The sequence below is a fragment of the Zootoca vivipara genome, chromosome 2, assembly GCF_963506605.1.
Source record: "Zootoca vivipara chromosome 2, rZooViv1.1, whole genome shotgun sequence".
Taxonomy (NCBI): domain Eukaryota; kingdom Metazoa; phylum Chordata; class Lepidosauria; order Squamata; family Lacertidae; genus Zootoca; species Zootoca vivipara.
The window spans coordinates 49,602,372-49,629,476 of record NC_083277.1 but is presented as its reverse complement, the minus strand read 5'-3'; the positions used below and the strand labels follow the sequence as shown (position 1 = coordinate 49,629,476).

Here is a 27,105-nt window from a genome sequence, read left to right as displayed (position 1 = left end):
CCCCCCCTTTGCAAGGTAAGCTGCACAACTTTGAGCTGATGCTCAAAAAAATGGAGCTTTCTCCCTTTGCAAAAAAGCTGCACAACTGTGAGCTGATCCTCAAAAAAATTGGAGCTTTCCCCCTTTGCAAAAAAAGCTGCACAACTGTGAGCTTATCCAAATAAACCCAGGGCTTTCCCCACTTTCCTCCTCCAAAAATTAAGTGTGTCTTTTGGTCAGGTGCATCTTATGGAGTGAAAAATACGGTAGGTTCTAGGAGCTGTTAACAAAAGCAGTGGCTCAGGGAGTTCCATCCCTCACTTCTCCATACTCCATTTCCCTTCCTCAGCCTAAATATCCAATTTTTTTGTCTCCTATCTAACTGGGATTCAGTTAGTAATTAGCAACTGTTATTCAGAGGCATACCACCTCCAATAATGCAGTTCGTACATTGTCATGGTTAGCAGCCAGAATAACTTTATAATCTGGCTCCCTCACCCTGAAAGCAGAGATGAACGCCACAACCCACAGTTGAATTTGACTGGATTTAACCGCCCAGGGATCCTTTATCATCAATTAATTTACCTAAACCCTTTTAAAATCATCCAAGCTGGTGGCCATCACTACATCTAGTAGGAGTGAACTCCATGGTTTAACTATGTGCTGTCTGAAGAAGTATTTCCTTTTGTCTGGCCTAAATCCTCCAACATTCAGTTTCACTGGATGTCCCTGACTTCTAGTATTATGAATGAGAAAAATATTTCTCTTATCTAATTACACACAATGTATAATTTTATACACCTCTATCATGTCCCATCTTAAAGGTAAAGGTAAAGGGGCCCCTGACCATCAGGTCCAGTCGTGTCCGACTCTGGGGTTGCGGCGCTCATCTCGCTCTATAGGCCGAGGGAGCCAGTGTTTGTTCACACAGCTTCCGGGTCATGTGGCCAGCATGACAAAGCTGCTTCTGGTGAACCAGAGCAGCACATGGAAACGCCGTTTACCTTCCTGCCGGAGCGGTCCCTATTTATCTACTTGCACTTTGATGTGCTTTCGAACTGCTAGGTGGGCAGGAGCTGAGACTGAGCAACGGGAGCTCACCCCGTTGCAGGGATTCGAACCACCGACCTTCTGATCAGCAAGCCCTAGACTCTGTGTGTCCCATCTTACTTTTCTACTAAACTAAAAAGTTCCAAATGTTGCAGCCTTTCTTCATAGTGGAGTTGTTTTTGTTGTTGTTTAGTCGTGTCCGACTCTTTGTGACCCCATGGACCAGAGCATGCCAGGCACTCCTGTCTTCCACTGCCTCCCGCAGTTTGGTCAAACTCATGTTCGTAGCTTCGAGAACACTGTCCAATCATCTCGTTGGACTCAAATATAGGCACATGGAGGAATCAAAAAGAAAATCTCTTTCAAAAGCTGGTGTAGGTCAAGGTCCAAAGATGTTCCTGGGTGTCCACAAATGTTCTCCACAAACCTAGACTTTCCTAAATTTTCTTTCTGTCTAAAGCTCTTCATGCTGTATAAAAAGTTAAGCATTAATGGACTATGTTGAGAGCTAGTGGTCCCAAAAAGGAGTTTCCGAAACCTTGCCCATGTAACCCCTTTGATCATATCTATTACAGGTTAGTATCAAATAGCAATGCACATTATTTTTCCACAGCACAGAATGTGTCACAACTGGAATGTGAGCTTTAGACGCATATTCGTAATCAAGTTTGACATTGTCTTCAAAAACTGTTTTGAAGTATTCCATCTCAAGGTGATGCTGACATTGCACAGATACACTTGTGGAAAAATGAACAAAACCTTTCTTATCCCACTTTAAATAGGCCCAGTTTCATGTAAACTAAAGTAATAACGAAACCATCCTGACATTTACTTTGCAAGGAAAAACAGGGCTAAAGAAACTTGTTAAAATAAAGACGAATATTTCAGACATATTTTATACATTAAGAGAACACAAATGTGACCAAACTATTTTTTTAAGCCAGTGAATCATCTTTTTATGTCTTGCCAGCTGGGCAAGCTAACAAAAACACAGCCAATGTGGCATGGTGTGGAAGACCTCAGACCTCTAATGGGAAAGTGGGGAAACTTAGGTACATATCCCAGCACAACCATAAAACTCACATTAGGTCAGTCACAATTTGTCACCCTAGCTTATCTCATAGGGCTATTGTGGGAATAAAATAAGAGCAGACTTCATGGCTACTGCCCTAGTCGCTTGGAGGACTGGAAGGACAGAAATCTAACAAACCAAAATACATAGCAACTGGTTTAATAAAAAAATAAAACAGTTATGATTTTCCTCCTTCAAGATTCCCAAGGTGACTGAACATCAAACACATCAAGCTCCTCACTTTTAAAAGGATACTGCATAACATTTACAAATATAGTGAATACAAAAATGAATGCCAACATTTCTAACAGTGCTAACTTTGTAGCCACTGAGATTATTGTGAAGATATCAATAGTCTTTAATTAAAGCACGCCAACTGAAAATTAGTATTTTCCCAGATGTCTCTGGTGATATTCTAATAAATCTGAATAAGGATTTATTACTACTGCAATACAAAATTGGTTTTTAAATTACTGTAAAATTACACAGTGATTGCTGAAGCAATAATAACAAATTATAAGATAATGTTTACCCATTTAAAGTATTGATATAACTCAAGGCATTCACATCAGACTCATTAGATTTAAATGTTGTCAATGAACTCAAGACTATTCATAAGCAGATGTGTCTTATTATGTAATTCCTGAAATGTTTTGGTGTCAAAGGCTGAATGCTTGTGAAAGAAAACAAACGAAACACGATTTTTTAATAAGAAAATGCTGAAGTGGATACAAATATAATAATGACCCCATGAAAATAACTGAAAATACAACATCATTGGAAACACATACAACTAATATTTATTCAGCTAAATAATTGCTTAGGTTTAGGCAGTTAATAACTTCAAATTCTAATAAGTTTTAGAGAAAATAATGTTTATAATGCTTATAAATACAATGAAGACAACTGTCTAACAGGGAGCAGCAGCAGAAACAGAACTTACCTAGCAGAAATACTGAGACGTATGGCTAGGATCCAAGACCTGCTGATGCTCATGCAAGAGGTTTGTCTGAGTTCAGTGGAGTTGACATTTCATGGAACATAAGACCCATTTACTATATCAGAATCTCTTTTTTACATTCCTCTTGGTTTCAAAAGTCATTTGCCATGTTATTGGGGTGTGTGTATGTGTGTTGTTGAAGAGAAGTAAGTCTGGGATCACAGAATTAATTTCATATTTTTACAGACAATATTGTCCAATAACACTTTAAAATCACTACTCCTAAAGGTTCATCCTTACACCCACCCACCCACCCCACTTCCGTTGAATACATCTGTTTCTAATATTACAGAATGTCTTTCTGTGTTTGTTCCCCCCCACTATTCTTCTATATTTATGGTTGTAAAGGCATTAGAGACCACTCATTAAACAAAAGAATGCAACTACTCATGGTTTCAGATATGTAGTTTACTGTGCCAAGCCACTTCTTTGTGCATTTTGCTGACTATTATAAAAATAAATTGCTATGGGTTTGAACTCCCATATCAAGCAAAGGGTAATTTTTCCCAATAACATTAGAAGAGCCTGCTGGATCAGGTCAATGGCCCTGTTTCAGACAACCAGAAAGCCTGCAAGGAGGACCAAGTGCAAGAACAATCTGATCTACTGAGGTTTCTAACAACTTGTATTCAGCAGCATACTGCCTCCAACCACTAGGCAGAGCACAGCTACTGATAACCTTTAGCGTCATGCATTTGTTTAATGCCATCTACATTAGTGGTCATTGCTGCCTCCTGTGGGAGCGAATTCTGGAGTTCAACGATGGCAAATGCGGAAGCAGTAGTGGGTGAGATCAAAGTTCAGCTGGTTTTAATCTGATTTATTTGGCTTCAGAGTTTGTTTATTATTTATTTATGTATCAAAATATATACCAATATACCATGAAAATATAAAAGCAGATTTCAAAAATATCTGTATATAATCACATAATAATTTAAAATCAGAAACAGGCCCGGCTCTAGGTGTAGTCCCGGTGGCGTAGGGCGCCGGGCCGGCAGGGGGCGCTGTGCGGCAAAGCCGCGCAGAAGCCGTGCTGCGCGCTGCGAGGGCGCCGGCGCAATCTCCACGCCTCAGCGTCAGGGCGCCCGACCGGCTTGAGACCGCCCTCATCAGAAACTACCAACTAGCCCTTATGGAAAAATCTGTTCTTAACTGACAGTGCAAGTTGTGCTAGATGTTGCCTTTTAGCCACTGGTGCAGTTTTAGAGTCAGTTTTCTGCTGATCCCACAATTGCCTGATTTATTGCGGGCAGGCATACACATCCTAGAGTTTTTAAGCTCACTTAATGTGCATGAGTTGGGCTAAATGTAAATGGTAGGATTATCAGAAAAGAGCAGTCATGATTCTGTAGCATGTGTGGAAATAGCATGATGGAAGTGAAAGGGGACATCCATATGAACTGGTAATCTCACCATTCTTTCCAGTTCTTGTTCTTTCCAGGTTTGTTTGTGTTTGTTTTTGCAGGAGTGGGGGAGAGATAATTCATGCACACAGAGCCCTAGCCAGCATGGTCAATGGTCAAGGCTACTGAGAGTTGATGTCTAACAGCAGCTGGAGGATCACAGGTTCCCAGCTCTATATGACTGGTAATTTGTGCGGAGAAACTGGCTTATACAGAAACTTAGCTGTCTGGTGGAGGAACTTGTGCCACCCCTCTGCCAAGCTATTTCAGTGTTGGCCTCAGTGTGTGTACTGTATGAGCTGGGCCTAAGATTCCAGCAGAGACTCATTTAGTCCTCCCAGATTTATTTATTTTTTAAATGTTCAACATATCTGTTAAGCTGCTCAACAGTAAGTGCTATTAAATGTTAAACACCTTTCCACTTTGGGAGTTGTTTTAAAATAGACAGTAAAAATAGTAGGATTGTTAGGTGGAGAAATATACTCAGTACATACTAAGGTTTACAAGCAGACCTCAGTGAGATGGCTGGTGTTAACACCTATAACAAATTTAAATGTATTTCTAAGAATGTTTCAGATGCAGAAAAAACCATATGGGTTTGAGGCACTTTCCTGGACCAAGAAACAGAGAGCATAACTCACATTTTTATACAAAAACACAACATTTTCACCAAACACAGGTATGTGGTGGGGTAAATATAGCATGTTGAGTATAACCTTTACTGCTGGTTCATAATTTTATGATTTCCTGGGGTTTTTTCTTTTCTTTTGTAAATCAGCAGTACTGCATTAGAATTATAACGTTCCCTTCTCTCAAAAGGTAGATCTGCACTCTACTCTGGTATTTGCAGGTATATTATGGAACAAAGCTATCCATGTTTTCATAAAAAATGTTTATACAATTATCTGAAATCAGCAATCAGACAAACTCCCTACCGTATTAAGCTTCTAGTCAGAGAATTTAAAGGCCTCACTAAATTTCATCAGTACTTACCCACATGAAATCGTTCTAGGTACAGAGCCATTTCCCCACCCCAAAGTAACAACTGGCACCTTATCTATCATAGCTTGATACTTTTAAGACCCAAGGAAGAGGAGGAGAAAACTTTCCTAGCAATTAAATTGAACTTTCTCCTTCTTTTATCTTGTGAAAAATAATGTAGCATTTTATCCTGTGAAGAGGAAGCTGTTTGGACTCTAGCTGCTGGACAAAGTGCTTTGAAACCGAACTGTTTCTTCCAATCCCCTCAGTGAGACTCTCTGACTGGTTGTCTGGCAGGGAGGCTCAGATGCAAAAGAACAATTAGAAGTGCTCTTTAAGCTCCCCATGTCAGGTGTGGGACTGGTGGGCATGGTGTGAGGGAAATGGCCTTGTATGCCAAATTGGGACTCATACTGGGCCCAGTTAGAAGCAGTGATGGACTGGGTGTGGATCAAGAAACAGAAGGTGAATCCTGAGAAGACAGAGCTGTTAATGTGTCCTGAGTTCTCATGTATGGAAGATGGGGAGACAGCCTGCCCTGGATAAGGTTGAACTCCACTGATAGGAGATCTGTCGCTTAGGGGTGCTTCTGTATTTAACACTCACTGGAGGCCCAGGTGACTTTTTGGGGGGAGGGTTTTTTGCATTTTTCCAGCTATAGCTGGCTCAATAGCTATGGCGCCTTTGCAACAGAAATGACTTGGTCACTGAGCCCCATGCTCTGATAGTATCCAGACTGGATTACTGAAATGCACTTTGTGTGGAGCTGCCCTTGAAGATAACTCTGAAACTTCAATCAGCTGAAAATGAAGTGGCCAGATTAATGACTAGGGTTTTGTTTAGATCTTTGTTGTTGTTTAGTCATGTCCGACTCTTCGTGACCCCATGGACCATAGCACGCCAGGCACTCCTGTCTTCCACTGCCTCCCGCAGTTTGGTCAAACTCATGTTCGTAGCTTCGAGAACACTGCCCAACCATCTCGTCCTCTGTTTAGATCTTACACAACCCCTATTTTAAGATGGTCTTACAGGTATTTGGGATTGGAGTCACTAACATGACCACCGTGAATTGGGCCTGGAAACCAGTGCAGCTGTTTTAAAATAGGGGTTTTGTAAGATCTAAACAACCCCTATTTTAAAACAGCTGCACTGGTTTCCAGGCCCAATTCACAGTGGTTTCCAGGCCCAATCCCAAATACCTGAAAGACAATCTTCTTCCTTACAGACACTTTGGGTATTAACATCAGCAGAGGGGGCCCTAGTGGTTGTTCCACTACCCTCAGAAGCTTGAAGAGTGGTTGCACAGCATATATCCTGTGTGGCTGCCTGCAGCGGCGTAGCTAGCCACTCGGGTGCCCGGTGCGGCACACATGTCCTGCAGCCAGGGGCGGGGCGAGCTGCCATGGGGGCGGGGCACGCTGCATGAACCCTCTCCGCCGCCTCCCCCTCAGCTGTAGGGCAGCTGAGGGAGAGGCGGTGGGCAGACGCAAGCCCCAAACTGCCATTTCAGGCAGTGTGGAGCCTGCAGGCGCCCAAGCCACCATGTCACTCCCGGGAGAGACGTGTGGCTTGGGCATGCTCCAGGCCCTGTGGTAAGTGCCGGCCCCTGCATTATGGCGCCCAGTGCCAGCTGCATTTCATTATGTTTGTTGGCTAAATTAAAAAGTTTCGTGAGCCCAATTTTTAAAAAATTGTTTTTTAGAACTCACATTTTTGTCATTTTGTCACCCCCCTCAGTGATCACACCCGGGGTGGACCGCACCCCGGCACCCCCTTCCTCTGCTACTGGCTGCCTGGCATCTTCATTAAACAGCTTTTGGCAAATGGGGAAGGCATATCTCTTTACTATGGCTTCTCCCACCTAGATGCAAAGTTTTAGGACCCACCTTATTTCTGTGATTGCAAAGTTTTAAACTGTTTTAACATTGAGTTTTAGTTGTTGTCACCCACCATGGGACCTTAAGGTGAAGGATATGTAATTAATAATATTGATGATGATGACAACAACAATAATAGCAATGCCTGCAGACCGAAATTTCTCCTCTGACATAATACGAGCTTGCTACATATCATTGAGTTTAGGATTGCTCATTAAGGATAAATGATCACATAAAACAGACCTAAAGTGAAGCACACCTCAACCTTCACAAAATTATAGAATGACACTTCCCCCCCTAATATGTCACTGCCTTTCAAGTTCTAAGCCTCTATTATGGCAAATTAAATGATGTTACTTCAAACAAAGGGTTGCTCAAAGGTTTTGTTCTGTTAGATGTTTTTAGCATTTTTGAAACTGTGATACACTAAGAAACATATGCCAAACAATGGGAGACTTCACCCCTTTGGCACAAAGAGAACTTGTGAGTAATGTATACTTTCCTTTTTTGGTTAAAAATCCACTGTAGCTTCTACAGAGCTATGCACAAGTGTCATATTTCAGGACCTAGTTACTCTTTAATGGCAAGACAAGAAGAAATGCTTCAGTTACGGTACTCTGTTTTCAAAGTGCAAAGATTTCTGTTGTGACTAAATCAATTACTTCAAACAAAGCAAAAGTGGAATTTGTATTCTGAATAAAGCCTGCAGCACAGAGGGGAAAATGAGATACACTGTTAGCAGAGAAACTTGGTCATTACGTAAGGAAATAATGAGTTCTTGGGGTGCTTCTACTGAAAATTTAAGATATGTATGTAACCTGTAAAATATAATAAACCTACAATGAACTAATACTAAAATGTTTATAAATCAGGATTAAAATACCTGCAAATGATTATCAAGTTTGAAAATAGTCCTGTTTTCTTTTCCTTATGTAAGCATATTGTTAAAGGAAAGCTTCCAGCTGTGCCTTGTCAGCCTAAGGACCTAAAGTATTGTGCTGCTTTTCATTTTCTCTAAGTGAAGTTTGCACAATTCTCAATAGCTGTATTAGGAGAATCTTTGCACACAGGGCAGAACAGTGCCTTGTCCCCAGAGAAAGGAACTATTTCAGACCCTAAGGAGTCATCTTACATGTTTCAACATAATTCTACTGTTGCTTTATTTTAAAGGCAACTGAAGTTTCTTTCTTTTGCAGCTGGAGATTAAATAACAGCAAGCAGAATCTACTGTTAGATTAGATTACCAGGTAATATATTGCATTTACATTTTAAATTATTGCTTAAAGATTGGTAGATTCATGTGAAATATATGTAAAACTTTGCTTAACAATTTGAGGTTTAAAAGTATGATGTACTTGCATATGATAGAACAAATGTCAAATAAGGTATATTTGCAGAAAGCACTACGGTATGTATTTACTATCATTAATTTTAATAAGCTTGAATGCCACCAATAACAGAGTTATATAGCAAAAGAAAATGCATTGTAGAGTACTGTTTATCCATTTTTATGAATGATAGTAGTGTGTTGGCAATGTTTTAATTGCTATGTAACTAAATTCACAGCTGTGAAAATAAGACATAATTAATAACTGTGGTGTATAACTATCAACCCCTTGTTCCTAGATACATTGCGTAGAAGTCCTAGATACATTGCGTAGAAGTTTGAACAGTAGTTCATTGGAATATCAAAACAAATGTAATGTTTATGCAATTTACTGTAGCTTAGTCTAAGTACCTTTAATGAAGATCAGTTGAAGAAATTAACCATTTCCACTGCCTTGCTGACAAAAATGTACTAACTATATAGAATGACCAGCACTCATAATGCAATATTATGGTATCTGGGAAAGTATATTTTTCTCAACTGCATTCAGTGCCATTATGAAGGACGTATTTGTGCAATGCTGGCCAAATCAGAAGTTACTTCTTGAATGTGGTATGAGAGGGAACAAATAATAGAATCATAGAATTGCAGAGTTGGAAGGGATCCCCATAGCCATCTAGTCCACCCCCCCGCAATGCAGGAACTTCAAAGAAAATCCTATGTGTACCATGCTCCCAGTCACTGTTGTGCACTCCATTCCTAATGCTAGGCAGGAAGCAAAGTCTGATTCAGCTGATCACATGTTCATCCCCACACACCAGCACAATGAAGAATTGCTATTGCCTTCTTACAGATTTAACAGTGAGGGGGGGAAGTATTTGATCCCCTGCTAAATTTGCCCGTTTGCCCTCTGACGAAGAAATGACCAGTCCATAATTTTAATAGTAGGTTTATTGTAGCTGTGAGAGACAGAATAACAACAGGAAAAACCCCAAAAACCCAGAAGACAAAAGTCAGAGATTGATGTGCATCATAGCTGCCAAGTTTTCCCTTTTCTCGCGAGGAAGCCTATTCAGCATAATGGAAAATCCCTTAAAAAAAGGGATAACTTGGCAGCTATGATGTGCATTATAATTAGTGAAATAAGTATTTGATCCCTTTGCAAAAGATGACTTAGTAGTTGGTGGCAAAACCCTTGTTGGCAATTACAGAGGTCAGACGTTTCTTGTAGGTGGCCACCAGGTTTGCACAGATCTCAGGAGGTATTTTGTCCCACTCCTCTTTGCAGATCCTCTCCAAGTCAGTAAGATTTCGAGGCTACTCGAACCTCCATGGCTTTTCAATGGGATTAAGGTCTGGAAACTGGTTAGGCCACTCCAGGACCTTAATGTGCTTCTTCTTGAGCCATTCCTTTGTTGCCTTGGCCATGTGTTTTGGGTCATTGTCATGCTGGAATACCCACCCTCAACCCATTTTCAATGCCCTGGCTGAAGAAAGGAGGTGCTCACCCAAGATTTGACGATTCAAGGTCCCGTATATCGTCCCTTTGATGCGGTGAAGGTGTCCTGTCCCATTAGCACAAAACACCCCCAAAGCATAATATGTCCCCCTCCATGTTTGACGGTGGGGATGGTGTTCTTGGGGTCGTAGGCAGCATTCCTCCTCCTCCTCCAAACATGGCAAGTTGAGTTGATGCCAAAGAGCTCGATTTTGGTCTCATCTGACCACAACACCTTCACCCAGTTCTCCTCCGGGTCATTCAGATGTGCATTGGCAAACTGCAGAAGGGCCTGTACATGTGCTGTCTTGAGCAACGGGACCTTGCGGGCTCTGCAAGATCTCAGTCCTTCATGGTGTAGTGTGTTACAAACTGTATTCATGGTGACTATGGTCCCAGCTGCCCTGAGATCACTGACAAGTCCCCCCCTTGTAGTTCTGGGCTGCTTCATCACCGTTCTCGTGATCACTGCAACTCCACGAAATGAGATCTTGCATGGAGCCCCCGACCGAGGGAGGTTGACAGTTATTTTGTGTTTCTTCCATTTGTGAATTATTGCACCAACTGTTGTCACCTTCTCACCAAGCTGCTTGGCAATAGTCTTGTAGTCCAGTCCAGCCTTGTGCAGGTCTACAATTTTGACCCTGACATCCTTGGACAGCTCTTTGGTTTTGGTCATGGTGGCTAGTTTGGAATCTGCTGGGTTGATTGCTTCTGTCAACATGTGTCTTTTGTACAGGTACTGTAACGAGCTGGGATTACAGGTAAGACCTCTCCCTTACAGCAGGTGCTTATAATCTCAGCTCATTACATACAGTGAAGATATCAGGTAGCCTGACATCTGGCTGGTTGATAGGGGATCAAATACTTATTTCACTCATTATAATGCACATCAACCTCTGACTTTTGTCTTCTGGGTTTTTGGGGTTTTTCCTGTTGTTATTCTGTCTCTCACAGATACAATAAACCTACCATTAAAATTATGGAATGGTCATTTCTTCATCAGAGGGCAAACGGGAAAATTTAGCAGGGGATCAAATACTTTCCCCCCTCACTGTATAAAAGGATAGTTGGCATGTTATCAAATCTGCTCATATCTATATGCACATATATGTGAATACATGTTCACAGACGTATCAATTTGGGGATCTTTACAGCAGTTAGTTGCAGAACCCAGGAGTTACTCAATAGAAACAATTACATTAGAAATGCCCAAACTACCTTCCATGCCCATAGGAATTAGCAAGAACCAACAAATCTCAATACAAATGAATATAAAATATTTATTTCAAAAATGCCTTTGTGGATTGAAGAGTAAGCACAGAGATATAAAAAAGCAAGCTGGTTAGTTGCTACACGTTACACAAACTACCTGAGTCCATATTGCTAGGCCTGTAAGCATCAAGATTCCTACTACACAGATAGTCACTACATTATATGATGTGAACATGGATGAATGATAGAATTGTAGAGTTAGAAGGTCCCTCAATGGTCATCTAGTGCAACCTCCTGTAATGCAGGAATCACAGCTAAAGGAAGCTGGTAAAATGTAGGTTGAACGAAGTAACTGATAGGTGGATTTATAACTGGTTGACTGACCAAACCCAAAGAGTACTCATTAATGGTTCCTTGTCATCATGGAGGAATCCTATATTTGTGCATCTGATTATTTCTGCCTAAGTATACAACTTTACATTTGTCCCAATTTAAATTCATTTAGTAAGTTGTAGCATAGTTTTCCAGTCTGTTAAGGTCATCTTGAATCCTGATTATATTTTCTGAGGTATTAGCTACCCTTCCCAGTTTGGTGACATCTGCAGATTTGATAAGCATCCCTCAATTTCTTCATCAAAGTCATTTATAAAGATGTTGAACAACATCAGGTCCAGGACAGAATCCTGAGGCTCGCCACTTGTCACTTTTTTCCACGATGACAAGTGTCAGGGGGCCTGATATGGCTACTCTAGAGTAACGACTCCAGCATGGTCTTTTTAGGCTTTTATTAAGTGCTGATTATTTACAGTGTTCAGAGCGGTAAATATGCATCCTTAAGGTGAGGTGTCAGAACCTCCGAATGGCGATTGGCGCGTTTTCTTCCAGCACAGAAGCTTTGGCAGACCCAACCTCTTCCCCCTACGTTTGCGTCGCAATTCGGGAGTCGGGGGGATTGGCCTTCCCCCCGGACCCCCCACTTCCTGTCCCACCTGGTGCATGGGCTCCGCAACCTTGCCTGAGCCTCGGACCCCACTTCCTGACTCTCCGCTAGAGGCAGAGCTCTCCCTACTCTCTCCAGCGCTTGGGGATGGGCTGGAACTTAAGATGGGAGGGACTTCCCTGTATCCCTTGTCCCTCACATCCACCCCCCTCCCAGGCTCCTCTCCCCCCCTCCCTAAGGGCTCTCCGCTTGCTGGGGACGAGTGAAACCCCAAGAAGTCCGTGGTGTCAGAGCCTGTGGGTGTGAAAATTTCCCCCCAATCTGGCAATCTTTCCCTCTCCCCCTGAGAAGACTGGAATCCCAAAAAGTCTGTGGCGTCAGAGCTGGTGGGAGTAAAAATGTTCTGCCAGTCTTCTCCTGCCTCTGACGTAGTCGACCTTGGTGAAACCCACACCTCTTCTTCCGTATCCTCAAATTCCGCTTCCCATCTCCATGGAGAGCTGCTGCCTGCTCTCCCTTCCTCCCGCCCCTCCCCCTCCCCCTCCCTTTCCATGTGCCAGGGCTTGGGTCTGTGGGGGAAAAGGGCGTGGAATTCTTCCACTAAAAATTCCTCAGGTACTTCCGTGGCCGGTATCCACTCATTGTGGGATGGCGGAGTATCCTCCCATGCCATAAGGTACTCCAGCCCTCTCACCCCTCTCCGTGAGTCTAAAATCTCCATTGCCTCATTGAGTCGTCGGGCGTCTCCCATCTCCCCCCCCCCCTGGAGGCTGATCACTGTCCCGCAACCTGGTGCTTTCTCTGTACGGCGACAGCAGGGATCTATGAAACACTGGGTGCACTCTCATGTCCTCAGGCAGTGCTAGCCTGAAGGCTACCGGGTTGACCTGTTGCGTGACCGTGAAGGGGCCCAGCCTCCTGGGTGCTAACTTCTTGCATCGCCCCCTGGTGGGAAGACCTTCCGAGGACAACCAAACCTTGTCCCCCACCCTGATGACCTCCCCCGGTCGCCTGTGGCGATCTGCCCCCTTCTTGTACGCTTGCTTGGCCCTCTCCAAGTGTTCTCTGAGCTGCTGGTGCACCGTCTCCAGGTCCTCTGCCCAATCCTCTGCCTGTGGGCCCTCTTCCTCCTCCTCCCCCTCCCTCTCCGGGAAAGATCTGAGGTCGCGCCCGTAGTTGGCCTTAAAGGGCGACACCCCTGTGGAGGCGTGCACCGCATTGTTGTAGGCAAACTCTGCCAGTGGCAGGCGATCCACCCAGTCTGTTTGCCTCTGGCTGACGTAACATCTCAGGTACTGCTGCAGAATGGCGTTGACTCGCTCCGCCTGTCCATTGGTCTGCGGGTGCCGAGCCGTAGACAAGCTGACCTCCACCTGCAGAAGGTTCATTAGCCGCCGCCAGAACCTGGAAACAAATTGACGGCCACGATCCGAAATAACTCTTAAAGGCAATCCATGCAGTCTGAATACGTGGTCAACAAACAGTTTGGCTGTCTCTTCTGCCGAGACCGCCCTGGCACACGGTATAAAATGGCACATTTTGGACATGAGGTCCACCACCACCAACACTGCGGTCTTGCCCCTGGACGATGGCAGGTCAGTGATGAAGTCCATGGACACTACTTCCCACGGCCTGTGCGGTGTGGCTAATGGCTCCAGCAAACCTGCCGGTGGCGCTCTGACCACCTTTGCTCGCTGGCAGGTGTCACAGCCCCTTACATAATCCCGAACATCCTCCCGCACTCCTGGCCACCAGAAGTGTCTCATGACTAGGTGAGTGGTTTTGTCCCTTCCGAAATGACCCGCCGTCGGGTTGTCGTGCATCTGCTTGAGGACCTTACCTCTCAGCTGTTTGGTGGGCAGGTACAGGGCTCCCCTGTAAAAAAGCAAACCCCTCCTTTCCTCAAAGTCTTTTGCCTGCTCCCTCCCCCCTCGCAGCTCTCTGAAGATGCGGGTGGCGAACTCATCTGCTGCCGTCAGTGCTGTGAGCTCTGCCTCGCTTACCACTGCTGCTCCGCAGGCCCATGCGGACTGGGGGGAAATGTGCCGGGGTGCTGGTGGCAACTCCTCCTCCATGTATTCCGGCTTGCGGGAGAGGGCATCCGCCCTGACGTTCTGCTCCCCCGGTATGTAGTGGATGGAGAAGTTGAAGTGCGAGAAGAACTCTGCCCATCGTATCTGCCGCTGGTTGAGCACCCTGGCCGTTCTCCAGAACTCCAGGTTCTTGTGGTCCGTGCACACCTGAATGGGATGCTTGGCGCCCACAAGGAAGTGTCTCCAATGCTGGAACGCAGCGTGGATCGCGAGAAGCTCCTTATCAAACACCGTGTAATTGCGTTCTGGCTGGGTCAGCTTTCTGGAGAAGAAGGCACAGGGTCTCCACTCTCTGTTGGCATCCAGTTGCAACAGGATCGCTCCCAAAGCCCTGTCTGAAGCGTCGGTTTCCACGCGTAGGGGCGCATCCTGCACCACGTGGAACAGGTTCTGGTCGGAAGTGAACACCCTCTTGAGGCTTTCGAACGCTGCTTGCGCCTCTGGAGTCCACCTGAACTTCTGCTTGCCTCTTAGGCAGTCCGTGATGGGAGCCGTAACGCGAGAGAAGTTCTTGATGAACTTCCTGTAAAAGTTGGCGAAGCCTAGTAGGCGTTGGGCATCTTTGTGCGTCCTAGGGCTGTGCCAGTCCAGGATGGCCTGCACCTTGTCCTTATCCATTGCTAGCCCCTCGTCTGACAGCTTGTAACCTAGGAAGTCCACCTCCCTGGTGTGAAACTTGCATTTCTCCAGCTTCACATACAGGTGGTTCTCTTTCAGGCGCTGCAACAGCTCCCTGACATCCTTCACATGCTGCTCTGGGTCATTGGAGTAAATAAGGATGTCATCCAGGAAGACCAGGCATTTCTTGAAGAGGAGGGACCCCAGGACGTGGTGCATGAAGGCTTGGAAGCATGCTGAGCCCCCTTGCAAACCGAAGGGCATGACCAGATATTCAAAAGAGCCCAGTGGCGTGAACATCGTGGTTTTCCACTCATCGCCTTCCCGGATCCTGATCAAGTTGTACGCCCCCCTCAGGTCTAGCTTGGTGAAAATCTTTCCCCTGCGTGCCGCTGTCAGCAGATCATCCACTCTGGGCATTGGGAAAGCCACCGGTTCCGTCATTGAATTGAGCCGTCTAAAATCCACCACCAGACGGCGCTGTTGCGTGTCCTTCTTGTCCACCCAGAAGACCGGGCTGCCCCCTGCTGCCTTGCTTTCTCTGATGAACCCCCGCTTGAGGTTCTTGTCGATGAACTCCCTCAGATCCTCCAGTTCCTGATCTGACATGGAGTACAGCTTGGCTGGGGGTAGCGTGGCCCCTGGCACCAGGTTGATTTGACAGTCAAAGGACCTGTGTGGGGGTAGGTGGTCGGACTCCGCTTCGCTGAAGACCTCCTGTAGGTCCCAGTACGGTTTGGGTATTGCCTCACCCCCCTTGACGTGCATGGTGGCCACTGTGGCGATGGGAGGCCCCTCCCCAGGTTGGCTCTGCATGCAATGCTCCAGACAAAAGTCCGATCCAAACGTGATGCATCTCTGGTGCCAACTGATGGAGGGGTCATGGCGCGCCAGCCAGCTCATGCCTAAGACGATGGGGGGGTTGGAGATGGAGGTGATGTTGAATGCCAGCGTCTCTGAGTGTCGTCCCACCGTCATTCTCATGGGGGGGGGTCTGGTGGGTGATGCCCCCCCCAGCAACTCCCTGCCGTCTATGGTGGAGACGTGCAGGGGGAAATCCAGCTGCAGAAGTTGGATCTGGTGCTCTTCTGCAAAGTTTCTCGAGAAGAAGTTGGCTGATGCACCACTGTCAATTAACGCGAGTACCGTCAGGGGATAGCCATTTGGGAGTGTTAGCGTCACTTCTAGAACCACCCCTGCTCTGGGGGGGGGGGTGTGGGCTGTCGCTGCTCCTCGCTGTGCGGGTGGGTGGGTTGGGGCCGGTTTGTGCTAACTGTGCCTGGCTGCTGCCCCTTGTCTCCTGCAGCCAGGCTGTCTCGTTTCCCTGCTGTGGTGCTGCTTCAGTGGGGGAAGGTACAACCGTTCCCGCCTTTCCTTGCCACTCCCTGCGATGAGGGCAGTCTCTGACGCGATGCCGGGGGGAGTTGCAGAGAAAGCAATTCCCGCCTCTTCCCTCCTTGCGTCTTGGCGCCGCCGGGGTTTGAAAAGCCCGCGCGCGCGCTCCACCGATCTCCATCAGTTCCGGCTCTGGGCTTGGTCTGGGCGGGTCTGGGGGCGGGCCCTGGGGTGGGGTTTGGTGATGTGGTCTGTCCTGGGAGCGTGGGAACCAAGGCTTTGCTGCGCGCGTCGCTTGTTTGTCATTCCATCTGGATTCCTGTCTCACCCCCACCGCTAGCGCCGCTTTGCTTAACTCATCCATAGTTCGCGGTTTAGGACCTCTCGCCAGCTCATCCTTAATGTCTGCGTGCAAACCCAGGTAGAAGGCTGATTTCACTGGCTCACTTTGCAGATCCCACCCCAGTTTGTGCACCAGCATGGTGAATCTCGCCCAGTAGTCCCTAACTGTCGATTTTCCTTGTGTTAAGTTATGAAGCTCCTCTTTAGTGGCCTCCATTTCACTGTCACTAGCGTACATTATTTTTAAAGCTTCTAGAAATAGTTTTGCGTTCTTCATGCAAGGATTTTTTTTGCGCGATGAGCGGTCTTACCCATTCTCGGGCGGCCCCCGTCAAATGCTCTATGATAAAGGAGACTCTGTGCGCGTCATCTGGGAATTCTGCTGCATGCAATTCCAGCGCATAATTTATTTCTGTCTCAAATCCTAGGTACTCCCTAGGGTCGCCGCTAAACTTGGTGACTAGGCTCTGTCCCCTTCTCACTTGGACTAGCTGCGGCTGGGGCGCCCCCCCCCTCTAGCGGCTTTCTCCTCTTCCAACTTCTTCTGCAGGTCTAATACCATCACCCTTAGCTGTTTCTCAGTCTCCTCTTTTGTCCTCACCTGGTCCACCAGCTTGTTCAGCTCCTCCTGCGCCCCGCGCGCTTCCTCCTGAGCGGCATGCAATTGCTGCTGTGCCTGCGCTGTAAGGTTCCGTAGCTCCTGCTTCGCTGCTTCAGCCTCCAGCCTCCAATGCTCAGCCTCTTGCGCGCTCATCACGGCACTCCAAAGTAGCCAAAAAAAGATTCGGAGGTTGCTGTCAGGGGGCCTGATATGGCTACTCTAGAGTAACGACTCCAGCATGGTCTTTTTAGGCTTTTATTAAGTGCTGATTATTTACAGTGTTCAGAGCGGTAAATATGCATCCTTAAGGTGAGGTGTCAGAACCTCCGAATGGCGATTGGCGCGTTTTCTTCCAGCACAGAAGCTTTGGCAGACCCAACCTCTTCCCCCTACGTTTGCGTCGCAATTCGGGAGTCGGGGGGATTGGCCTTCCCCCCGGACCCCCCACTTCCTGTCCCACCTGGTGCATGGGCTCCGCAACCTTGCCTGAGCCTCGGACCCCACTTCCTGACTCTCCGCTAGAGGCAGAGCTCTCCCTACTCTCTCCAGCGCTTGGGGATGGGCTGGAACTTAAGATGGGAGGGACTTCCCTGTATCCCTTGTCCCTCACAACAAGGAACCATTGGTGAACACTCTTTGGGTTCAGTGAGTAAACCAGCTACAAATCCCCCTTGTCTAGCACCTTGCCAAATTTTACCAGTTTCTCTGCAAGAATATCATAGGGGACTTTGACAAAAGCCTTACTGAAATCAAGATACATTACAGATACAGCATTTCCCTGATCCACCAAGCTTGTAACGCTTATCAAAAAAGAAAAAAGAAAGAAAGAAGATTAGTCTGGCATTATTTGTTTTTGAGAAACCCATGCTTGCTTTTAGCAAACACAGTACCCTTTTCCAGATCCTCACAGACTGACTGACTATATGTTCTAAGGCCTTTCCTGGTACGAACAAGTTCCCAGGCAGAATTGTAGTGGAGGCATCACCACCATCAATTTCAGTGAGTCTGCTGTGAGAATGAATAACATTGGATATAACCTACAGTGTGGTTTAGTTGGATACATCCCATATACTATGTCCTACACTGAAAACGACAAAAAGCCCCTTGAGAATCTTAGCAATAGAGAATCATGAAAATAATACAGGTAGATCAATGCTCCATCCCACATCTTCAGATATTTTAGGCTAGAACACACCCTTGGCACTTGGTTACACACCTCACTGCCCAGTTTAAACTATAGAAAGCTGGTCAAAAAATAGTGGTCATTAATAATTACTGCAACAGCTGGGTACAAACATAATGCACTTCAGAGAACTCTTACCATTTTCTATAGTACTATATCCTACAGCTCCCTTAATCTCCAAAACTCATTTTTTGTGTTTTCTATAGGATACAACACTAGGAGAAAATGCAAAAAGCAGCACTATTCTGTTATATTCTGCTTGTTTCTCTGTGCATTGCTGTTGCTGAGAATGAACGCAGTGTAATGCGTAGGAGGGCAAGGAGGAGAATGCGCTATAGAGGGTCAAGAATGAGCTCCTCAGGAAATCACAGACCAAACAAGCAACAAGAAATCAAATTCCCAGTTGTTATTACTCCAATACCAAGCATTCCACTTATTAATATAGACGGTGATATCACTGAAGTATTTGACTCTCTGATTGGTCAGGGTGGACAAGAATCCAGTTACAATATTTTACCAGGTAAGCAGAGAACAGTTACTTTTTTATTATCCTAACTAAAATGCCCAGCCTATACTTGCTCACTTATATACATGTATCTGAACTAAAAATGACTTATTTCTGAGTAGAAATGCAAAGGGTTGTACTATTATCCACCTATATATATTATATATATTTTATATTATATATATTTACCAAACATATCAATTGCTTCTATAACTAAGCAAGAGGGACATGAGTGGCGCTGTGGTCTAAACCTCTTGGGCTTGTCAATTGGAAGGTTGGCAGTTTGAATCTGTGCAATGGGGTGAGCTCCCGTTGCTCTGTCTCAGCTTCTGCCAACCTAGCAGTTCAAAAGCATAGCAGTGCAAGTAGATAAATAGTTACCACTATGGTGGGAAGCTAAATGGCATTTCCGTGTGATTTGTAACTCATCACGGTCCTCTGTGTGCCAGTAGCGGTTTAGTCATGCTGGACACATGACCCAGAAAGCTGTCTGTGAACAAACGCCGGCTCCCTCGGCCTGAAGCGAGATGAGCACTGCACCCCATAGGGGTCCTTTACCTTTTTACCTTTTACAACTAAGCACACTCATTTCTCAAGACTGGGTTCTCTTCAATTAATTTTATACCACTGTTCATACAAACATATTCCAAGGCAGCTTCACAACCAGAAACAATAAATTAAACTAATACTGTACAAAAACACAATTCAAACAAAATATTTATATATTTATATGTTGACTAAGCTTTTGTTATTACAACACCAATGCCAAAGAACAAGGTATGCTTTCAAAATACTGCTTTTCTCAATATATAGTAAATAAGATTCAGTTCCAAATTATTCATTTTTTTCTTTTTGTCTTTTACTCCTTCTTCAAAACAATAATCCAAGAAACAGGCAAAGTATTCTCCTTCATATTCTCATAACCTTGCTAGCAAAACACATGGAATTGAGTGAACTATTCACTAAGTCAGCTTCAGCACATAGTTTCAACTCTTCGTTGTTGAAGTATTGAATCTGATCCAGCATTGGGCAGTTCTCCTGGTTAACATTTCCACTACCAATAAATGGGAAAACTGTGCATGATCCAAAACCCATCTGTGACTCATAAACATTGACATGAAACCAACCTCTTAAATATGTATGCATTATACAGCAGAAATAAATATGAAGCAATGGTCCAAAAATGGGGGGGGGGGGGGAGAGAGTTTGATCATTTCTCAAAGTCTCAGCAGGTATGAATCATGGCCCAGCAACGAACTGCTGTAGAAATGCATTCCACCTGTTCTATCATCCAGAATGCTCTTGCCCCCTTACTGCAATTCAATCATAAACTCCCAGAGTATCCTTCAGAATGCAGTGATGCTTTTCTCAGCTAAAGTTCCTCCTATATAGTGAAAGGTATAATTTCTCACAAAGAAACAATGTGAAGAATAACACTCTTAACATGGTAACATAATAAATAACATGTTTGTGGTAGAAATAAACTATCCTAGCAATCTATATGGTAAAGGGTGAGTAAAAATGTAAAATAAATATGTGTTTCATCAATAACAACAGAATCCACAAATGGAAAGTTTAAATTGGAAACTTGAATATAAAAGTGAAAACAGTAACATACATACGCTCTCAGCTCCTCCTATTAGTAACCCCATACCCTGCTATAATGCAACTAGTTTATACAACACTAGTTGATAGAAATTGCACATGAAAATGTTCAGAATGACATATATGCATTGCAATTTATCAAGAAGTTACAGCAAACTTAGCAGTATATGACAATGTGAATACTGTACATCTACTACATTGTGATCACTAAGGTGCCAGCTCGGTTTAAAATTGACCATTTTACATAGTTCTAACCATGAAACTGGTTGAGAAAACTCCTCTTGCCCTAAACAGCATTTGGCTACTTTAGAGAATTGTATTACAGTTGCTTATGAAACGGGATCATCTTCGAACATATACAGTATTCACCCTTCCTTCTAAGGCATGCTAAACATTGTTTTGGACAAATAATGTGAACTTTAATAGAAATGGCTATGATAAAAAAAATCAGATCAGAAATGATAGAAAGAACTATTATGTCCCATTTTTAATATACATTTTTGATTGAAAACTGTTCATTTTGAGGCATTTTTAAACATTAAACACAACTGGCAATACATGTACCAAGCATTTCATTAACTATTTCAAATCTTGTCAGAAATCATCAGCTGAAGTAATACGTGGTTTCCTCCTTTCCCCATTGTTTCTTGTCTTTTTAAAATTGGAATTTTACCCAAAACCACTAGACATTTTAGTTGGAATATTGGATCTGTACTATATTTCCAAAGGTTGAAGGCATTGAGATATCTGCCAATGATTTAAATCACAAGGTATTTTTTTCTAGTCTAGTATTTAGAATACAAGTTAAGGTCATATTTGGAAAGAAGCCTATTTAACAACAGATCCTATAATCAATCATATGTCCATATTATTATTATTATTTTAAAAAACATCACAAGCATCTCTGGCTTTAGCAGAACTCCACATCTTTCTTTCTTAATATCTTCTTTTGTGGTTTCTTTTCATGATTCACATTTTAATAATATATATGTAGTGTGTAGACTACAAGCAAGCTTTTTCAATTGAACTAGCGATACTCTCTGTTCCATTACCCCTCTTCCTAGCCTAGTCCTACAATCAGAATTCTTTGATGGTGGCTTAGCGATTAGCAAGCCTTAACACTGCACTCTGAAAACCATCCGTGACCCCTGCAAGTAGCTTTCCTACTTTCATCTGATGGTGATAATGAGGACTTGCATGTAAGGGCTGGTACCTGATCCTTAACTATAATTAAGGCATGGTGGCTAACCTTTGGTCTTTCATATGCTGCTAGACTATAAATCTCCTGATTGTTGGCATCTGCCTGTCTCAAGAGACAATGGAGTGTACCTCTGGGGTTGAAGTCAAACTGCTGGAGAATCACAGTGCTTGCTGTGGCTGCAGAGGCCAGAAACACTCCAAATCCCTAGCACGTGCTAGGCCGTGCTAGGGAACTGGAGACCCACAACAGCTGGAGAACAACTGATTAACAACTCCAGCTCTAAACTGGACAAAGTAGGTGTACCGAAAGGTAGCAAGTAACATGTCAGATATATGAAAACAACCAAGCAAGCTTTGTTAGGGTTGTCCACTATTATCATATGAAATTAAGTCCTAATCTTATATTTCTCAACTGTTGGATGAGGATTAACATCAGGTGCTTGGAAAGTAGTGCCTTTCCTTTTAGATTTTTAGGAATGACCACTACCCACCCTGCTTTGAATGGCAAAACTGATTATGCTCCTGTAAAATGCTTTCTACTGTAGTACATGAAACCCAAACTACCAGGATTACAAACTATACCAAATAAACAAGAAAAACAAACAAACACAGTAACATCAGTAAAAACAATCTAAACACTAGACATATTAAAGAAGCAGAAAAAGCAGAACCATGAAATTCTGCAAAAGCTTGCTGAAATAAAACTTTTCATTTACTATTTGGTGGATAGAGTTGCTAATTTCTGTTGGCACATTGTGGACCTCTCTTGAGTTTAGCTAGCTTTTTTAGACTAAAGACTTGGATTGTTGATCAACAGAGGTTAACAGGCAGTGTAGAAGGCCAAGTAAGTCTATTTCTGTAGCAGAGTATACTCTGACAAACATTTACACTAATTTAAAATTCAGGTGATCAAAAACTAAGCCTACATGTAAATCTCCATAATGTAATAAGACCAATTAAATGTAGAGGGTAGGGTTATAGATTTAGAGATACTATCTATGTGATAACAAACCTCCTTACAATGTTAAATAGAACTTATTTTGATATAAAATAATGCAATTCATGTTTGGTAATCAAACCACCTGGATAGACAGGTGGCTACAACCACACAATCTTTTTCTCAACGATATCTAAATTAAAAATATTTATATATTAAAGATATTAACAAAAAAGTATACCGTAATTTACATGGTTCTCCCAAGACAGAACATGACCCCTCAATTACATCATCCAATTGTTTATTATTATTTTCTTTAATTTATAATAGTCCTTCTAAGAGCTGAATGCCGTTTACATGGTACTTTACACATAAACATTTACTCTTGTAAAAACCCTATGTTGTGCGCTAGGGTGAGAAATAGTGGCTAGCTTGAGGTTATCCAGTGAGCTTCATGGCTGAGTGGGGATTTGATCATGGGTCTCCCCGAGACCGAGTCTGACACCATGCTGTATCTCCCATGTTGAATACATACCAAGGATGTATACCTTCTTGTTCATGCACAGTTGTTTTCAACATTGATTTGGCTGGGGAGTCTTTGCTCATGCATACACTAGAGCCCCCACAGAGATTTGTATGAAGTTGGGTATCTGGAAAACCAACCCACCAAATGTTTTAATTTACCAATGCATTTTATAACAATTTTAAAACTTGCTTTTGGTTTCCATTTATCAGGAAAGGAAGAACGCTGTTTTGCAAATGGGATGATTATGTATGATAAGTCTGTGTGGTCTCCTAAACCCTGTGTTACGTGCCTCTGCTCAAAAGGAAAGGTGTTGTGTGATGAAACCTTGTGCCATCCTCTGACGTGTCACAATACCAAGATACCTGAAGGAGAGTGTTGTCCAGTGTGTATGGATATTGGTACAGTATATTGATTTTTTGCATACTTCAGACACACAGTATATATACAGGATACAATTTAGTGTAAGTAATGTAATCCTTTGAATATGTGCAACTGCTAAAGGGCAATGAAATTAGGAATTATTCATTAACCTTTTAGTATTTGCATAGATTATGGTAGGCTGTATATCAACACAGGCATTTCCACTGGGAATATCTATAGCTGTCCTGATTGTCCATGATGATGGTGGCATCTCTTTTTTTGCCCCTGTCAGCGCAGCAACCAGGCCAACACAGACACTCTTACCCATATGCAAGTGTCAGCAGAAATGAACAGCAAATCTGCATTAACTTAACTGAGTCACAAGCCCATGAGCAGATCTGCCTGCTTTCCTCCTCCTTCCCTCCAGTGAGGAAACAAACCACAAAGCAGCTGACTTAACGTTATATCTGAATCAGGATTTGTGGTTTGTTTCTCCAAGCAAACATTGATCAGGATGCCTAGAATAAACCTTGGCTTGGTTTATCTTGGTTTGCTTAGAGGGAAATAACCATGGGCACTGGTTCTGATGTAATACTACATCACCCACTCTGTGTTTGCGTTTTCCTACAGGAGGAAGGAAGAAGCAAAGCAGGGAAGTTCAAGCTGCATGTAGTAGCACATAGCTCATGAATAACTAATTTCCTAATAGTTTATGGTTTAGTGATGTGTCCAAACATTGCCAGTGTGTAAGCACATGCTGCCATTAAATCAAAGGTGGGAAACAAAGCAGGATAATATACATTTTGCATTTGAATTTTTCCTTCATAATTTTGAGTTAGTAACTGGAAAATCATATAGCCATTGGCACTACTGTTGAAAAGGGCAATCACCTGCAACCTAAATGCTACCTTACCCTCAGATATTGAATTGAATTACACAATCTAGAATGATGACTAAGTTCTTGGGCCAGTTTAGCTGTCATTATGGCAAAGGTCTTCATCTTTCCCAACCTTTTTTTGTTTGCAGTCACCAGTTGCACTCACTAGAATGTAGCTCAACATATTATACTTCACAAATACCACCATTTCGGAAAAATCCCATTACTGAATTTGTGAGTCACAACAGATAATCATCCGATCCATTAATTCAACATCCTTGTCTAAAATTTATGTATTCAAACAAGGAACAAATATATGATTAGATTTTGTCAAAATAAATAAATAAATCTCGTTTAGGACTTCAATATTAATGACATAAGCTAACAACTAGTTCAAAGATTTAAGATAGGATTTCAAGACTCAGAACTAAAAAGTGTTTAGGTAAAATTACCAGACACCTTAACTCAGTCTGTATATATGTATGTGTGTAAACATACAAAACACACACTAGCAAAACCACTGTAAGTTTCTTATCTTAGGGATTTTATGCACAATAGTGTATTTTATTCTTCACTATAATAGAATAATTATTCTCTTCAAGCACATATATATTAATGCTTGCTACTAAAAACTGTGTTATCATTTTTCTTTATATTGGTATCGACTGTCCACTTTCAACACCATGACCTCCTTGCATTCAGAGCAAAGCACTATTTCACAAGGTGACACATCTGAATTTTCTGGTGATAATCTAGAGCCCAATGACCACACTGATCCAGTTTTGTACAACCTACAAACACAAGATCAAAATGCTGAAAAGAAGGGGAAACAACTTGAAAAGAAAGAAATTACTATAAAAGATAAAGAGAACCAGCAAAGAAGAAAAAGCCATAAACAGAAGGAAAAACATGGACACACAAAAGATCAAAGGGAAGATGAGAAGATGAGAGCAGCAGAAGAAAGGAGAAGAGCATATGAAGAAGAAGAGTTAAGAATAGAAAAAGGACTCAAGAAAGAGGAAGAAGAAAATGAACGACCTGAAGGAAGTGAGGAAGAAGAAAAAGAGGAGGAAGATGTTTTGCGTGGTGATGTATTCAGAATGCCGCCTCGTTTCCCAATTCCTGAGCATTCTACTGAAGTGCCTACTTTGCCAACCGGATGCTCCATCCTGGACAACACAGTAAGCTGTGTTAATGCCAAACTCAAACAAATACCATCAATCATGGATGCAGAGCTTACAAGCATAGAGCTTGTAGGTAAGGAAAAAACTGATCTGTTTATTATAATAATTTTCAAATGCATCTCACATTAATGTTAACTCTGCTATTTCTATTTGCACCAGACAACTAATGTCCAAAATTGGAGGAGGGAAGGGACAATGTGATGTAAGTTTTGATATTCCTTGCTTGGCTGTATCAAAATCCTTGCTTTGTTGGTTTATGAAGAAGCAATATGGACACACAGTAATGTTTACTTGACACCAAGAATTGTACTAAGTATCTGTGTGATAAAACCATAAGGGAAATGGAAAATGATTAAGAAATGGAAGTGAGTCTTAAAATTCCTATTGCTATCACACACCTTTCCTTTTCCTAGGTAATACTATAACTTCCATCCCAGATGAAGCTTTTAATGGGATTCCCAATTTGGAAAGGATTGATCTTCGTAGAAATAATATCACATCATCTGGCATAGGTCCACGGGCATTTAAAGTAAGAAAATCTAGGGTTTGTTAATTCTTTATGTATCAATATATAGCAATGGCTGTTTTGCTGAAATTGTTTGTCAAAGAATCCATGAGAGTACATTAATGAATACTCTGTAACTCTTCACAATTGCCATTAATAATGAAATCATTGACAGAACAAAGTGAGATCTGGGGATATTTTGTGAAAATTACTGCTTGCATAGGTTAGGGAAGTGAGAATTGGTGACTTCAATTTAATTTTAAATTCTCCATGTGCTAGTGTAGCCAACGCAGGCCACATAATATTCATAAAGCACACATGAACCTAAAGCTAGAAAAATTATTTTCAAACTTAAAAATCAAAAGTTAATTCGATTTCTCAATTTGTATCTTTCCCAACACAGATATTGAAGAATCTGCAACGCTTATATTTGGATGGAAATGCACTAGTACATATTCCGATTGGTTTGCCATCAACTTTAGAAGAACTTAAAATAAACGAAAACCAACTACATGCAATTGATGAATACAGCTTTGAAGGTATATTATAACTATGAATGCAGATGACTAAGGCAATAAAAGCTTACAAATTCATGGCAAGAAAAAAATAGGGGGAACAAAAGTAGGTGGAACAACAACTTACATATTATTTAAAAATGTATCCTACAATTTTTCATTTAGTAACTAAGAATAAGAATACACTACAAATAAACACTAAAATGAATAAGAATACATTTTAACACTACAATTGCATAGACATTCTTGTACATGGCAACAGCTCATAAGTGACAAATGGGATATGTGTCATGCAAATTGATAATGGTTGTCCATTTGCCAAATCTTCTACAGAAACAGCCATCATTAGAACTGCTGTCAGCAAGTTTTATGTCTTG

General features: G+C 42.8%; 2 protein-coding genes across 5 annotated transcripts in view; one reads left to right on the top strand and one right to left on the bottom strand.

Annotated features, from left to right (window-relative positions):
• Positions 1–27,105, bottom strand: part of CENPP (centromere protein P) — a 165,746-nt gene that overhangs the window by 26,231 nt on the left and 112,410 nt on the right. The window lies entirely within an intron of this gene.
• Positions 4,721–27,105, top strand: part of ECM2 (extracellular matrix protein 2) — a 30,101-nt gene continuing 7,716 nt past the window's right edge. Inside the window, exons 1-7 of one of the 3 annotated variants that reach the window (XM_035106188.2) lie at positions 4,721–5,183; positions 8,559–8,609; positions 18,721–19,034; positions 23,497–23,685; positions 25,227–25,781; positions 26,122–26,237; positions 26,617–26,752. In XM_035106188.2, the coding sequence (XP_034962079.2) occupies positions 18,740–19,034; positions 23,497–23,685; positions 25,227–25,781; positions 26,122–26,237; positions 26,617–26,752 (1,291 nt within the window). In that variant the 5' untranslated portion in view covers positions 4,721–5,183; positions 8,559–8,609; positions 18,721–18,739. Of the gene's footprint in view, positions 5,184–7,797; positions 8,122–8,405; positions 8,610–18,720; positions 19,035–23,496; positions 23,686–25,226; positions 25,782–26,121; positions 26,238–26,616; positions 26,753–27,105 lie in introns of those variants that run through there. The other 2 variants (XM_035106189.2, XM_035106190.2) reach the window with 2 other exon arrangements.